Source organism: Micromys minutus (assembly GCF_963924665.1).
Source record: "Micromys minutus genome assembly, chromosome: 17".
Taxonomy (NCBI): Eukaryota; Metazoa; Chordata; class Mammalia; order Rodentia; family Muridae; genus Micromys; species Micromys minutus.
The window spans coordinates 12,548,822-12,566,398 of record NC_137952.1 but is presented as its reverse complement, the minus strand read 5'-3'; the positions used below and the strand labels follow the sequence as shown (position 1 = coordinate 12,566,398).

The window sequence follows — 17,577 nt, the reverse complement described above, 5'->3', positions numbered from 1 at the left end:
TCCTGATTGGAGGGGGGGTGGATTACTTTAATTAGCATTAAAACCATTCCCCAATACAGTCTTATATTATCAATGTTAAAAAAGGGGCCAGTGAGATGGCTCAGTGAGTAAAGGCACTTCCTGCCAAGCCTGATGACTTCAGTTTGAATCCTAGGACCCACATGGTGGTGGGGGCGGGTGGGGGGGAGTGCTGACTCCTGCAGGTTTCTCTCTAATTGCTACATGTGTCCACCATGCTAATGTAATTTTAAAATTAACATCTGAAGGGTAAACAGTTATACTGTTAGGTGAGAAAGTCAGTCTTGAAATACTGGACATCCTGGCTAGCTGAGGGAATATTTTGAACAACTATTTTTATACTTATACTTGTTCATGAGATAAATTTGGGACACCTAGTTATAGTCCCTGTAACATTTTTGGATCAATTACCTGGAAGAATTTTTTTCTTTCTAAATTATTATTCACAGAGGGCTGTTTGTAATTTACAACATCTTTATTGTCTGAAAAAGATTATGGGTACATATCACCCTTCAAAATAAGTGGTGATTATCAATTTATAACTTAGTTTTATGTTGTTTACATTTTGTCTGTGTTGATTTGAGTAAAAATGGACCTCATAGGCTCATAGATTTCAATACTTAAGTCACCAGGGAATTGCACTATTTGAAAAGATCAGGAGGTGTGGCCTTGTTGGAGAAAGGGTGTCACTGGGGGTTGGGCTTTAAGGTTTCAAATGCCCATACCAACTGTGATGTCTATTCTTGCCAATTTGACTATGTTTGGAATGAGCTATGATGTTGCAGTAAATATTAAAAAATAAATATCGGTTTATCTCTTTTCCGACCCTGAGGTCTCACTTCTTAGGCCCAACCCTGATATGGAGCCGGGCACACCTCTGGTGCCTGGTCTGAGCCAACACGGCCCAACTTGTCCTCGTAACTCCTTTCCCTTGGTAGTTTACTACTGACTGTTCTCCGCCTCCATCCCGGGGTATTTCTGTACCCCATAATCCCACACAAACACAAATCTACAGCCCGATAGCTTTTCATACAGGTTTATATATTCAACTGTCAATCTACAAATCCTCTACACAACAAGATTGCATCAAATAGACAAAGATACAAATTGCCCTTCTATATGAGATATTAGACCTGTAAAATCCTTAATGTTCATAGCTTTTTAATACCAATAAATCCCACCTGGGTCCAGCAGGTCCTTGGGAGGCCCCATGTTGCTATGATCTCTTCTCTAACCTCCGTCCTGTCCTCGGACCTCCTCAGAGCTCTCAGCCCTCTCTCCTTCCCTCACCCTGCCCAGTCACTGGCTTTCCTTTATTTTACTAATTAAAATAGGAAGGTTCAGTTGGAGTCACTTGACTAGCCAGCTTTAGGACAATCTACACTATAATACAAAAGTAGGGGAACACCATTGTGATTGGGGGAAGAGGGGGTAAACCCACTTTTTATCACTCCTTCAAGTTGTCATAAAAACAAACAAAAAATCTCCATACATTGCTAGATATATCTAAGGAGCAAAGACAGACAAGCCCTAAGGTAAAATCATGAGGTTAAAACTATGCAATTCACCTAAACAACTACATGGAAGAGTTCAGTGTCTTTGGCCAGTGTTTTTCTTATTACATTGAACATTATATATAGCTTCTAAGAGTGTTTCTTCAGGAACCACAGTATTGCTCTCTCTCTCTCTCTCTCTCTCTCTCTCTCTCTCTCTCTCTCTCTCTCTCTAAACTTGATCCTGATTGGCTGCTGAGCATCAGATGAAGCTCAGATTTCCAGAGTATCCTAAAAATCTGCCTGAAGGCACCTCATGCAGCTCCAGACAGACAGACTCATCGTCTTGGAGATCAGGGCTCATGCTGCTGAGATCCCAGCTCTCCACTCAATTGACAGAAATACTAGGACCACGTTTATCCTGGAAAAAGAGAAAACAAAAAGTATCTTCCTTCCAAAGACCCCAATGACAAGGACCTCATCCCACCATTCCTGCGCTGTATTCCTTGAATGCTGAGCTTGACTCCAGGGATGGAGTCTAGAGACCCTTGGTTCTGCCCTTATCTCCACTCCTGGTTTGCTGGTCCTGCTTTGTCTCTGAGGGGCCATGAGACTTGCTGGGAGTCTCCTCTGTCCTGTGTTCAATGTTGCATGTTCCTAAGAAACTCTAGGCTCCAGACTACACGCCCCTGGATCCCTCCACTGATGGAGAAGGGAAAGTGAAAGGTTTCAGTGCTCTTGAAATTGAAGTGGACGTGTGGGCATGAACAAGAATGCTGAATTCAAAGCTTCTGTGTAGTTTGGTCTTCTGGTCAAATTAGATAGAGTGGGGTACAACTTGTCAGACTTTCCCTTCTCCTCCCCATATATATTGCCCCTCAAATGGAACACACAACATTTAGAGTTATCTTTACTGATATTATTAGGGTGGGTGTTGCTGACCCTTCATTATGTGGTAAACTGGTCATCTTGGCCTTTCTTCTATAGAGTATTGGGGTGGGAAAGCATTTTTGCTCAGTACAAGCTATGTCAGAAATAGCTTGTTTTCCTCTTTGTGTGGCTTGGAGTCCAGCCACCAGCCAATCTGTACATAGGCTTTGGGTTTCCTTTTCAGTTCTGGTCTGAAAAGAGAATCTAAGGGATGGTGACAGTAGGACTCTTGGAGAAGAAGCTGGATATGGAGCCTGTGGTGTCTGAAATGTGAGCACACGCATTAGCTATGTGGAAACAGTTAATGTTTTCGGCAGTTGACATGCTAGTTAATAGGGCACTGCTACTTGGGGGCACAGTGGGTATATTTCATGTTATAGTTCAGATGCCATTAACTTAAGGTTCATAGCCTCTGGCTGGTTTCCTTCACAGGGGCAAAGAGTGAGCCTTTTTTTTTTTTTTTTTTACCATTTGTCTTAGTCAGGGTTTCTATTCCTGCACAAAACATCATGACCAAGAAGCAAGTTAGGGAAAAAGGGTTTATTCAGCTTACACTTCCATATCACTGTTCATCACCAAAAGAAGTCAGGACTAGAACTTAAGCAGGTCAGGAAGCAGGAGGTGATCAGAGGTCATGGAGGGATGTCACTTACTGGCTTGCTTTCCTTGCTTGCTCAGCCTGCTTTCTTATAGAACCCAGGTCTACCAGCCCAGGGATGGCACCACCCCCTTGATCACTAGTTGAGAAAATGCCTTACAGCTGGATCTTATGGAGGCATTTCCCCAACTAAGGCTCCTTTCTCTGTGATAACTCCAGCTTGTGTCAAGTTCACACAAAACCAACCACCACACCATCCATTTCTTTCAAAATGAGCAGCACAGCGTTGTCACCCTGGAATGTTGGTTAAAAGATTCTGCTCCCATGAGCATTTTGCAACTATACTTGTAGAGTTCCAAGTAGAGTTCCTCATATGCCAGAAAGCTGTAGAGTTGATGGCAGCTTTCATGGTTAGCTGGGCTGTCCAGACCATTCCCCAGGGCGGTGATGGGAGTGGAAAGATGTGGGGTGTCTTACAACTTTTCTGGGGGAACTGACCACCTTTTCCTTCCAATTATGGCAGAAAGTATCATTTCAAAGACTGCCCAATCCACCTCCATATTCTCGGCCATTAGACTTCACAGTTTTAAGTTCAAAGGAGAAGCTGAGAGGACTCATGGTGAAGTGTGTGATTATATATAGGAGTGAGCTAGCCTGTCAGGAATAAATAAGGGTATGGGAAGCCCAGGTGGTCTGCGCAATCCTGGTTTCTATCATGCCGAGGACCAATTTGGTTTCCAGCTGAGCCCCAAACACTGTTGTTATTTTATTCTTTATTGGTGTGCTTGAAATTAAATCCCACTTCTCTCTCCCACTACACAGTTCTTCACAGACAGAGGTGTGTGGTGAGGGCACCAACTCAGCATCATCCAAGTCGGATTCCGCAGGATGGACTGAGAATCAGCAGTCTCCAAGTGTGCTCCACTCAAAACTATATATACCTTGGCTGTGGGCCTCCTTGCAGGTTTGACGGCACAAGGTGGATTGGATTTAAGGCCAGTCTACTATTTATTGTTATTCAGTGTCACTATGGAAACAGAATGCTGTGGTCTCGAGGATTAAAATGAGTATCAGTTTGGGAAATATACTATTGTGCATAGTTGGAAGGTTTAAGGATGCTTGGCGAGTGTTTTCCACAGCTTTGCACTCTCCTTTGGGTTTGCTTAGAACAGCCTTTACTTTTTTTTTCACCAATACAATGGTTCTAATGGGAAGAGAAAGTTAAAAGACAGCAGTGATTTAAGGTTTTGCATAAACATCTTCCTTCTTTCAAACAGGAAACAGACATATTTGGTTTACAGAGATCTTTGCATAGGGTCAGCCTAAAGACACAGCTTTTGGGCTGGAGAGCACCGATTCCCAGCAACCACATGGTGGCTCACAACCATCTGTAATGGGGTCAGATGTCCTCTTATGGTGTGTCTGAAGACAATGACAATGTACTCATATACATTAAAAGAAAAAACAAAAAGCTCAGCTTTCCCTGAAATGTGTTGATCTTCTGGATTTGCTGATACTTTTCGAGAAGATCAGAGCAGAAAGAAAAGAGGGGATTGTGATAATAGAGTATGGAAAAGAAATCACAATAGCTATGTGTTCAAGTTCAGTCTCCCAACTAGGTCTCTGAGAGAATGCTGTCCCCTGGTCCTCTTACTGCAGTTTGGTGTCCTGTTGCTCTGGCACATGTTCTATGGAGAATCTGAGTAACTTTAGAGCCAGCCATGGAGATGTGTGCCTGTAATCCCATCACACAGGCTTTGGCAGGAGTCTAGTAAGTTCAAAATGGTCTGAGCTGCATAGTGTGATCCTGTCTTAACAGCCCCCTGTTCCCACTACTAGAAATACCTGATAGTCTTTTTTTTTTTTTTTGGAGACACGGTTTCTCTGTGTAGCTCTGGGTGTCCTGGAACTAGTTCTGTAGACTTGGCTGGCTCCAAACTCAGAGATCAGGATGCCTTTGCCTCCCAAGTGCTATGATTAAAGGCACGACACCACTCCCTGTAGATACCTCTGATGGTTGTACAGTATAGTGACCAGCAGCTTCCCTGGCAGTTTGGTCTCCTGGACACTACTATAAGCAGAGCCTTATGTTTGAGGCAGGGACTCGACTACTTGTTGCAGAAGAGGGAGAGATGTACTTTAGATGTATGACGTTTGCTGGGAGTGCATTTGTGGGGCATCCACACTCCACTGAAAGCATATCAAGGTCAGAAATCAACTTGGAGTCCATTTTCTCTACCATGTGGTTCTTGGAGGTCAAACTTGGGTTGTCAGGCTTGGTGCAAATGCTTTTTCTTACCGAAACATCTTACTGGCTTGCATTTTACATGTTGTATATTCTGTGTCACACTGACATAACTTTCTGTGGCATAAAAGTCACCATAGAAAACACGTGGAGGTAGATGTTTCGATCTGGGAGACAGCTTAATGGGTAGAAACATTTATTCTGTAAGTATGAGGACCTGGATGTGAGTCCCAGCACCCATGTCAAAAGTGAGCATGGTTATTTGTGTCTGTGACCCCAAGCTTGGGGTCAATGTCAGGAGGCTCTTCAGAATTCTCTTAACAGTCAACCTAGCCAAAATAGTGCGTTTCCCTTACAGGAAGAGATACTGTCACAAGGCGATAAAGCACAGGATAGAGAAGATATTGGTTCTGCTCTGGCCTCTACATGCTTGGCCACAGACCACCTATACAGTCACACATTACATTCATATAGCTAACCCATAAAACAAAAATTAGATGGAGACACGCTCCTTTTCCCATGGACACATCTTGCTGGCCCTGGTTCTCCTACTTTGGCATCCATCAGAATTATCCAGAGCATGTTAAAACAGACTTGGAGGGACTCTATACAGAGGCTTCTGATCCTATAGGTCTATGGAGAATTTGTCTCCGTGAGTACTTAATGTCTGGTCTCAAAGACACTGGTCAAGTTGTGCTGAATCAAGTGATTTTTCAAAACTCTCCAAAATTCTCAAGATTTGGTTAAAATGCAGGCAAATTCAGTAGGTTTGGCTTGGAGGCAAGAGATAGTGATATGACCTTGGATGGTTTATATTTGAAACTACAAGTAGTTAGGATCATAATCCTCTAGACATTGGAATATTTTTTATCATAGTGCTAAATAGTTCAATTCTTAGGTTAACTTTTATTCTTCTCAAACCTGACACACAGTGGCTAGCAAACCTTTTGTCTCTTCTATTACAATGTATAACGAATCTGACCCTGGTTGCATCTTCACTGCTCTACAATTACAATGTACAATTACAATGTACAACTCACTTCACTGCTAATTTCTGGTTTGGGCTATACTGGCTGATTTCAACAGTCCATTCCTTGGTCTCTTGGCTTCTGGTTTTACTTTAGCCTCTCATCTCCAGTATACACTTCTTGACAATTCTTTATATAGCAGTAGGGTTGTTTTTAACATTTGTTTTTGAAGAGACAGGGTTTCTGTGTGTAACAGCCCTAACTGTCCTGGAACTCACTCTTTAGACCAGACTGGCCACAAAGACTTAGAGATCCCTCTGCCTCTGTCTCCCCAGTGCTAGAATTAAAGGCCTGGCTGCCGGAAGTCACTCAGCAAATATTGAAGCCAGGCCCCTTTATGGCTTTTTTTTTCTTAAAATGATTTATCATATTTATATGAGTACACTGTAGCTGTCTTCAGACACCAGAGGAGGGCATCAGATCTCATTATAGATGGTTGTGAGACACCATGTAGTTGCTGGGATTTGAACTCCGGACCTCTTGAAGAGCAGTCAGTGCTCTTAACTGCTCAGCCATCTCTTCAACCCCCTTTACGACCTTCTTATTCCTTGTTCTAGCCACTGTGAAATCCGCTAATATTTTGACAGGTTGTCATATGTCATACTTGCTCAGTCTGGAACTTAGTATGTAGATTAGGCTAGTCGTGAGCTAACTGTGTTTCTTTTACTAGAAGGCCCTCCTCTAAGCTGGCTTTGCTTCCTCCAGACTCAGGAGTACACCAGGGAGGCACTGACCATCACCTTTTTTTCCCTTCCTTTGGTTTCCTTGTTATTTTTGTGCACACTACTGGATACAAACTCCTTGAAAAAAAATCTGTTTTGTTCACCATCAATAGCACTGAAGATTTCCTAGTATGCCTTAAGGTGCTTGATAAATATTTAAAAAACACAGATTACAAACTTTACAGTTAACTGGAATGTCTCAAGACCAAAGGGTGCTGCTGTTTCTCCAGGCTCTCTCAGGATATTCTGGTGCCAGCCAGTATTATTAATTTTATTACCCAGGGACAGTGACTTTGATGGAATCCTTTTCAAAATTTCCTTTTCATGGAATCTAAATTATAAATTGGTCATTTATTGTTCTCATACATCATGTTGCTGAATTTTCCACGGATCATATTCCTTTTAGTACCTTTCTGTAGAGCACTCATTTTTTTTTTCTTAACTTGTTGTCCACCCCACTTTGACCCCCGCCTGCAATAATTAATTCTCTTGGATAAAAGCTCTCCCCCACATCTAGCATAGTCTTTAAAGTTTTGGGTAAAATTTAAAACAAAGCGGGGGGGGGGTAAATAATTCATGATAGGGCCTACTGGTTACTTATCTATCTCAGGATGGGTGAAGACGGTTTTTAACAGAACTGGGGGTATTTTCGGACATCAAAAAGCAATTAAGGATGCTCATTCTCCATATATTCTACAGATAATGGCTAGGTTATTGTATAATTGTTATGTGGCCAAGTTGTCTTTTCAGACCTTTTAGGGTGAGTTTGCATGCTCTGCATATAGAAGGAATTCTAGAAGCTGGGATTGCACCACCCACCCCACGCATCCCTTACTTGCAGAAACCTTTGCCCCTCCAACCCCCACTCCCTCCAAATAAGGGCTCTACAAGGGGCAGTCCTCAGCTACGGAGCCTGCTGCTTGACACCTATTGTCCCCGTTTGGATGTCAAGAGATTTCGCCTGAAGGACCCCAGCTTAGATTTCACTCAAACCTCAAGGGTCTACGGCTGTAGCCTCCGTGGGGGAACTTTCCAGATTTGCAAAGGGGCAGGGATCTGGCGCAGAGGACAAGGCCGGACGGGAGGCGCAGTCCAGTGACCTTTTTCGACAGGCATTCACATCGGGCAGCCCCAACGGCTTGAAGGCCCTCGCTCCCTATTGCTCCCGCCCCTCCCTTCGTTTCAGAGCGCTGGCTGGCCAAGTCCCTCCCGCGCCGGCTCTCGTCCCACTAGGAGCAGCTCAGTGCAGCGGGGACAGGGCGAAGCGGTCTGCGCCCAAGGACCGCACATCTCTGTTCGCCACGCAGAGCTACCCTTGCTCCCCTCGGCTGCCCACTCTAGACGTCCAACGGCTCCACGCGCGCACGGTGAGCGCCATCCCGGATCTAGGCGCCGAAGGGGAAGAAGGCCGCTGCACCTGGGTGTCCTCTTTTTACCTTCGGAGTAGTCCGAGCGGCTGGAAGGGCTCGCCCAAAGCCTCCCCACCCCCCACCCCGCTCACTCCCAGTGCCCTTCTCTACCCCTGGCCCTGACCTCTGTCCCTGTCGTTCTTGCAAGGCAACGGGTGCCACTTGCCCCGATGGGGACCGTTGCCCTGGCGGTTGGCGGCGGCCGTGCCAGGCCCCGCCCCCGGCGCGAGCTCTGTGCCCCGGGGCGGGCGGGAAGGGGGAGGGGCGGGTGGCCCGGCGCCCCGCTGGCGGGTCGCGCGCGTGCCCGCGAGCCCCTTCCTGCTGGCGGCGCGCGCTGCCCCCTCCCCCACCGCGCGCACGCAGCCTCCCGCCCGCTGCGCGTTTTGTCCCGCGTCTCTCCCCGTCCGTCTCCTGACTTGCTGCTCTTGTCCTTCCCTCCCGCTTTTTTTCTCCTCTCTTCTCGGTCTAAAGATGCCCTCGGCCACCAGCCACAGCGGAAGCGGCAGCAAGTCGTCGGGACCGCCGCCGCCGTCCGGTTCCTCCGGGAGTGAGGCGGCGGCCGGGGCAGCTGCTCCGGCTTCTCAGCATCCGGCAACCGGCACCGGCGCGGTCCAGACCGAGGCCATGAAGCAGATTCTCGGCGTAATCGACAAGAAACTTCGGAACCTTGAGAAGAAAAAGGTGCGAGGAGATAATGGAGAGGGAGGGCTTGTGGCTCCAGCCCTACTCCCGTCTCTGCGGTGGATGGTGCTTCTTGCCCAGAAAACGGGCGCCTCGGGGAGGTGCCTGTCACCTGACCCGAACGCGGCGCTGCCTTTAGGCCTTGGTTACTCACATCAGGCTGTGCCTGGCCTTTCCGCCTTGTGACCGGTTGCCTGGGTGGTGGGGCCCATTACTGCATATGCTCCGAAACCAAGGCCCGACTGCTAGCAGAGGCCATGGGGAAGAAACTCAGTGTGCCGGCATGCGGATTGCTTGTGGAGCTGAGCGGCCCTTGACTTCTAACTGTGGCATTTGCCTCTGTTACCTAGGCTGGAGGCTGGTGGGTTGACTTTGGCCCCTCTTCCCTAGAAAAGATAAGAACTAGGTCCTGAACTCGGATTGTGATCCCGTCAGGTCCTATTTAAGCGGGCCTTCGCTGGGGTACCCCCGCCCCCTTCCGATGGGCTCCCTAGGTTTCCCCCTTTGTTTCGATTGTCTGGGTGCTTGGAACCTCACACCCAGTCTAGTCACGAGGTAGTTTTTAAAAAAATGATTATTGTTATTTTTTGCTTTTTCAATGACTTTTTCTTTTAATTTATTATTTTTTACTGCTTCAGCATTCTAAAGGCTCAGGGAGATATCGTCGATTCTTCGGAGGTGGATCTAGATTAGACTGGAGACTGCCTCTGGTTCTTTGGGCACATGGAGTGTCTAACATGGCGGCTGCGGGAGAGGGAAGCGCTGTACAGGAGCTGCATTGTGAGCACAAAGCGAAAGCAGAGGGGGAGGGCAGAGACCAAGCAGCAGCCCCGCCTAGTCCCCCCCTCCCAAAAAAAGTCGGGCCACACCCACTCTGTTTTTTGGCTTTAATATTTAGCCATTCTGGGTCATACTGTTAGATTACTTAAATCTGCTTTTTTGCTTTATGCATTTAGTGTAGGACTGCGTACCAACACAGTTTAGAAGAAGAGTCTGGGTATAAGGAAATTTCCCTGATTAAGAAAATAGTGGAAAGGGACAAACATGGGGTAGTAGAGTGGGAATGGAGGCAATTATCCCTGGAACTGTTATTCTAACTTGCCCTTTTACATTAAGTAAAATTAACTTTTGACAACTCATGCCTGCCGTTCTCTAGGGCATATTTTTCAGTTTTGAAAAATTCCCGTTGAAGGAGTTTGTTTACCTAGTTAGAGGATATTGGCTAAAAAATCTGAGCTATAGGAACTAAGTTGGAAAAAACCAGGGTATTCAAATTTTGATAGTTTATCTACTGATTTTTCATTTTTGGTGAGTTTGAAACTTTCACCTTTGCTGCTTTTCTGTCTCCATGTTTGAGTGTTTGTTTTACTGTAATTTCCCATACTTTATTTGAAATTGAGGATATATATTAACAAGATATCAAGCTTTAGTTACGTTGACAATACTTTTTTTATTAATTGAAAAGTGTATTAAAATAGTAAAAGCATAGTAAGCTACATTCAAATATGGAATTTCATGCCAGCATTTTCTGATACTTGCTGTGTGTTTGGTACCCTCTGTGAAATTGAGTTTAACTTGGGTATCTTTAAAAATTTTCCTGATGCAATAGCAATATTGTTAGTTTGACTGTTGGTCCAGATGGTTTAATTTTTGGAATTTCTTCGAACTCAGTTTCTTCTAGAATAGGAGCCAACATGAGCTTTAGTGACATAATATTTGAGGTGTAGATGTTAGCAGATGCAAAATCTTCAACTATGGTTTAAAGAGCAACATTGAGTAGCAGTCATTGTATTTGTGAGGTGACATTGAAGTGCTTAAGTGTTTGAAAACTAGAGGGAAATGTAGGTTATCCCTGTGGGTACTTGAGCCATAACTGGCCACTTGTTCTCTCAAACTATAGGTAAGAGTGATGTTATTATCACCTGGGCTGTGGTGGTACACTCCGTTAGTCCCAGCACTCAGGTGGATCTCTTGAGTGTGAGGCCAGCCTGGTTTACAGAGTGAGTTCCGGACAGCTAGAACTACTACCAGGAGAAAGGACTTCCAAAAACTGGGGGAGGAAAAATGTAATTATTGTTATTTAGATTGACTCATAACTAGTGTCAGCTGATGCTGTAACAAACAAATTTACATAAAAATGTTTGGTTGCTGAACTGTGAAAAGATGTAGTTATAAAGTACAGGCTGTTGATTTGTATCATAATGGCTGCAGTTAAAACTACTGTTACCTTTGGAGACTCTGAAGACTTTGGATTTTGTGTAAGTCTATTACTGAATTATTTGCCCTCTGAGAGGTTTTCAGTAGGACTGACTGAGCATTTGTAAAGTACCTGATATAGGATTTATTCAATGAATCAGTCTTAATACTTTAGAAACTCCAGTGCAGTAGCCATATTTGATTCTTAACCTATTCATACTACAGTCTGCTAGACCAAGAAGGCATCCTAACAAAAGTTAATAGTAGATAAAGTAGTATCACTAAGGGTAGAGACCCAATACAGTTGTATTTCATTTAAGAAAACAATTTTTTATTCATTTGTTATTTTTGCAGTGAGAAGCAGACTTCCCATTGGTGGGGTTCACAGAGTGATCAAATATCCAGTAACAGAAATATAAGAAATTCTGCCTAGTAAATGGCTTGGTCATTTTTTAAGTTTAGACTATAGAAAATCAAATGTAAATGTTAAAGCCTTACTTAGCGATTTAAAATACAAATAATACTGAGTTGAAGGATTTATTACCTTGTTTTCTTTCAGCAGTTCTTTCATTACAGAACAGGGCTTTAGGCTATATAAGATATTTGGAAACAGAATTTTAATATATACTTGTTTGATAGCTTAAGATATAATCAGTTTTGATGTAAAGGATGTTTTTAATAGATGGCATTTAAATGACTGGCAACTCTGCTAGGTGAAAGGTTGGCTAGTATTCTCTTTGCTTAAAAAAAAAAGCTTAACTGAAACTCAAACTGATTGGGAAATGTATATTTTTACCCAGTCCCTAAAGCAGTGGCTCTCAATCTGTAGGTCCTGACTCCTCTAGAGGGCAGGTTGGGTCACTTAATACCATTGGAAAATACAGATATTTACATTACAATTATTAAACGAAGAAGTAACAAAAATAATTTTGTGGTTGAGAGTCATTTCAGCATAAGGAACTATATTAACAGGTTGCAGCTTTAGGGAGGTTGAGAACCACTGCTAAAGACTATGCACTTTATGTTTTTGTAATTAATATTATTCATTAAATAGTGAGGCTAACCTTTCTAGACCTGCATGCAGTGTAATGTTTCTCTTAGAGTTTTTAATGCAGGGCTTCTTGTGTTACATGCTTTAATAAATACTCACTCTTTAAACTATTTAATATTTAAAATCTTGTGCTGAAGTAGGTTTTGTTTCGTTTTTGACATCACAGGTTTTGGATGAGTTAGCTTCTTTAGTTTGCAAGATCCATACATTCTCAATACAGAGGCTAAAGTTACTTGGTTTTATATTGTCTTAGGAAAAAAAAAACTATGATGCTTAATTTAAGAGCGAGGCTGTATTTTAATTTTTGAGGGTCTCTGTAGCGTTGGTCATTCTGAAATTTGTTATTTAGGCAAGCCTGGTCTGGAACTCATAGATCACCTGCTCCTGCTTTCTGAGTTCTGGCATTAAAGGAGTGTGTCACTACACAAATACTTTGAATTTACCTTGCCAAAGGAAAAAAAACTATGACATGTAGTTGGTTCTCAGTTCTCTTGTGCAACCCCCATTCCCATGAAATATATTTGAAACGGTTGTGAATTCCTTTTCTTGGGTGAGAAGAGAATCACGAGTGTTGTTATGATAGGTTAAATGATGGATTTTACTTTAGGGTACTTATGTAAATAATGCATTTTGTGTTATGCAAATTATGAATAATTTTTGGGGGCTGAAGAGATGGCTTAGCAGTTAAGAGCACTGGCTGTTTTTCCAAAAGTTCTGAGTTCAATTTTCAGCAACCACGTGGTGTTGCTGATGTGTTATGATGCCCTCTTCTGTCATGCAAGCATGTCTGCAAATAGAATACTCATACGTTAAAAGAAAAAAAAAAACAATTTGTTAAGCAGAAGCTCTCTTGATCTATATAGTAAATCCCAGGACAACCAGAGCTACATAGTAAGACCTTGTCATAATCCTCATCTTTTCAGAAACCAAGTAAAAGTTTTGCTGGTAAAAGTTGTCATGACTAATTTAATTCTATGGCTATGTTGTTACAGAACCTTAAATTTTTTTAGATCTAAAAGCCATTTTAGAATCTAGTCAAATTCATTTTATAGGAAAGCAAATAGAAATGTTTCTATAAACTGATCCAGTTCTGAAAGGGTGATTTAATATTCATAGGGATAATTAGAATTTGTAATATCGTTTAGCCTAGGTGTAATTGTTTACCTTAGTTACCCTGTAGAATGAGATAAACCCTTTTACTTCAAATTCTTTAAAATATTTTACATTTATATGTATATGAATGTTTACCTGAATATATTTATATGTTCTATGTTTGTATAGTGCTAACTAGGTACTGGAATTACAGATTGCTGTGATCTGCTTTGTGGGTGCTGGCAACGGAACTTTCTCAAGAGCAACAAGTGCTCTTTAACAGCTGAGCCATCTCTTTAATGGCCTCTCTCTTGAGACAGGATTTTGCTGTATTGTCCAGGCTGTCCTGGAACTTGCTGTATAGATCAGGAACTTGCTATGTGTAAACCAAGTTGGCCTCACAGATCTGCTTGCTTCTGCCTCCCAAGTGCTGCTGGAATTAAAGGCCTGCACCACTGAGGTGGGCTGTTTATTTTGATGTTGTCTGTCTTGGTAGTTTGCACAGCCAACAAGAATTGTGATGAGAATCTTTTTTGTAGTTTATTTAATGTTTCTGCCTGGGTATATATATGTATGTAAGTGGATATGGTTGTGCTTTGCTGTTGGTGTTGGGACCAAATCTGGATCTTCTGCAAGAGGAGGAAGCTTTCTTAACTGCTGAGCCATTTCTCTAGTCCCTAGTTACTCTTAAAAATCCAACACGCAGCTGGGTATGCTGGCATATTCCTTTAATCCTAGTACTTTTAAGGTAGAGGTAGTCGAGTAGTTCCCAGCTAGCCTGGTTTACATAGTGAGCTCTAGAATAGTCAAGGTTACGTAGGCCTTGTCTTAAAAAACAACCCCAAAAGGTAAAAAGTTCAATATTCAAGGGGAAAAAAAAGACACCTTGTTGTTAGACATTTATTAATGTTACATTGCTTAGTTTTATAAACTGTCTAGGTAATGAACATACCAATGTCAGGTATTAGGACATTATTATAATTAAATGAAACTTCAAAAAATTTAAATTAAGCTTATATGTGTGTGTGTTCTAGAGCACAGATTCCACATGTACTTTTGGAGGCCAGAGAATAACTGAAGTCAGGTCATCTGGCTTGTTGGCGTGTGCCTTTACTGATTTAGCCTTCTTGCCATATCTTTGCAAATGGTAACACTAGTCAGGGTTGGCCTCAAATTTGCAGTGTAGGACGATGACATTGAACTCTTGCTCCTCCTGTGTCTGCTTTTCCAGTGCTAGGGATACAGCTATGGATCACATGCCCAGATGAAACTTTAAAATACTGCTTTTTAAATTTTTTTTGGCAGACCCAGGCATATATTTGCCGGTCTCAATCTTGCAATGTTGTAAGCCAGGAATAACAGATTATATTCTTAGATTCTAGGTTCCTGGGCATCTTATTAATGTTGGTTCCCTCAATACACAATGGGTGTGCAGTAAAAGAGGGAAGAAGAGTAGCAGAAGCAAAATTCCGCCCCAAATTTCCCACCAGCTATAGGAGTGCTCTTACTAGAGTATGTGTAGAAAAACATGGGAAAAAGGACATTACTGGATAGAATTAGGAATTCGTTCTTCCTTGGGCTCGAATTAAAGTTAGTGGTTAAGAGCACTGGCTGTTTTTCCAGAGGACCCAGGCTCAATTCCTAGTACACACATGGCAGCTCACAACTATTTGTAATTCTAGCTCCAGGGACTCTTAATACCTCATACAGATACTTAAAGGCAAAACATCAATGAATACAAAATAAAATAATTTTAAAAAGTTACACTCCCTGAGGAAAGGGTAAGGTGTTCTTTTTAATCAATCTGCTTAAGAAGTTTGCTTTAGGTTTGTTACTTGTCTGCAGTCTTGAGGCCTTTGTTTATTGCTGTAGGTTCTTCACCTTAAGGGTTTTTTTAAAGTTGGTGATTGTTACTGGAGGTAAGGGTTCTGCTGTTTGTTCCTTACACATGTTGTACTAAAGAAGAATATTTGATACTCCGACTAAATTATTACCTATAAATGTCTGTAGCATCACCAACAATTCTTAAAATAGATTTAATCTATGAATTAATTGTATTATTGGGAAACTTGTATTTTTATTTTTCAGGTGGGCAGACAAGTAGACCAGTTCTGGTATAGTGTAAGGAGGATTTGTCAATACTTTTAGTATGGAGGGCAAAGCTTAATTCCTGGTAATAGAACCATTGTGAATTTTTAGAAAATGCAGTCCTTGTAATATTCTTATTCCAACATAGAAATTTAAAATTTTGCTAGGCTTAATCTCAGCATTCAGGCAGAGGCAGGTTTAAGGCCAGCTTGGTATTCAGAGTGAGTTCCAGGACAGCCAAAGCTACACAGAGAAACCCTGCCTCCATAAACAGTCTCAGTCTCCAATTTACGTGACTCAAGGAGGGGAAGAGAATGAATATGAATTTGTGCATATGTATTCTTCAGTTGTGTAGACTTTTCTCTTTGAATAGCTTTGTTTAACAGAGCAGCTAATAGTTTTTAGCCTCCTTAAACCTTGTGATTGTTATTTTTTTCAACTTTTAACTTTTTTTAGGTGAGTATACTGAGGATCAAATTCAGGACCTTTGACACACCAGGCTAAGCTATTCAGATTTTCAGCACATTAAGATAATCAGATTTTGTAAGAATGTGATTCTAAGTAGATGGTGTTGGAGCACGTTGACATTTTCTTTTTTCTTATCAGGGTCAATTGCTTCCATTCCTGCATGGACAGTAAGGGTTTTTCAGGATTATCTTTTTAAAGTGTGAAACTTAAGTATATTAACCTTGAAAAAAATTAGAATTAGACTAAATAACATAAATACCAAAAAATAACCTTCGTCTTACACTCTTAATACTTTTTTGTTTAGGGCAGACTAATGCTACATGAACAGGCCTTCAGCATTTGAAGAGAACTGTACAGATCTTCTGAGTTGTACGTGTTTTCTCCACTATTCTCTGAAAAAAACTGACAATTTTTGCTGCTTTTATAAACTTTACCAGCTACTAATTCTCAGTGGAGAGTGACTAGGAAGTAGCTGTTTATTGCTTACAGTCAGAAGTGGTATTTCTTTAGTGATGTGTGGGGAGTGAGGCATTAATAATTTGAAATATCTGGAGAGAGAAGTCATTAATGAATGTGGAAAGTTGAAAGAAAAGAAAAACCTTTACCTTTCTGTGTCTGGATTTATGGTTTTTAAAGTATTACTGGATTTATTTGGCTTGGGCACAGAAAATCTAACCAAGTACTTTTTAAAATTTTTTTTATTTTTTAAGGCTTCACTTTATAATCTGTCTCAGAATAGGTCTCAGTAATTTTAAGAACGGATATTACCTGGTTTTCCCAGGGTAGCATGGTTTTTCAGAGGATGTCTTTCTTGGGACTAGTTGCAATTGAATAATTTTACTTTTGGAGTCTCACATCTCCTGGTTTCTTTTAAAATGCATAATTAAAAATGTTTTCTTTTGGGGTGGTTCAGCAATTAAGAGCAGGTGTTGCTATTGTAGAGGAACTGTGTTCAATTTCCAGTGCACAAATGGTGGATTACTACTAATTTAACTCAAGTTCTACCTGTTCAGGGGATCTGAGCTCCTTTACTGCTCTACTGGGCACCAGGTGTGCATATGGTGCATATGCATTCATGCGTGTGAACACTTATACACATAAGAAACAGATAAAAAATTAATGATGGTTCTTTAGTGGGAATTGTTGGTTGTGATAGTAAAATTTGGGAGCGCGTCTGTCATAGATAGCCATCTTGCTGTATTGATTTTAAAAGCCTATGTGAGTAAAGAGGCTTTGAAGGTGATGACAGAATTCTTTGGGGAGGATGGAAGCTTAAGATACACTGCTCATCACCATCACTGTCACCATCATCATCATAGGTTGGAAAAAGGAAAAGCACTATTAGGCAGAGGCTGAAGTGAGTCTAGTTAACAACTGGAGTTCAGTGACCTAAAAGATGGATGTTGAGATAACATGCTTTTTTCTGGGATATATTATGGCAAGTTATTTTACTGTTACTTTTTAGTTTATAACTGTGAAATATGATTGACAATAATGCCTCACTGGTAAGGTTGCTATGTGATAGTTAAGTTTGAATTTCACATAGTATTGCTGGCTC

The 17,577-nt window shown here is 41.8% G+C and overlaps 1 protein-coding gene across 1 annotated transcript in view; it reads left to right on the top strand.

Annotated features, from left to right (window-relative positions):
* Positions 1–8,274: 8,274 nt before the first annotated feature.
* CAPRIN1 (cell cycle associated protein 1) overlaps positions 8,275–17,577 on the top strand; it is a 31,657-nt gene continuing 22,354 nt past the window's right edge. The window contains exons 1-2 of the mRNA XM_080931356.1: positions 8,275–8,401; positions 8,915–9,124. Of these exons, the coding sequence (XP_080787482.1) occupies positions 8,915–9,124 (210 nt within the window). The 5' untranslated portion in view covers positions 8,275–8,401. The remainder of the gene's footprint in view (positions 8,402–8,914; positions 9,125–17,577) is intronic.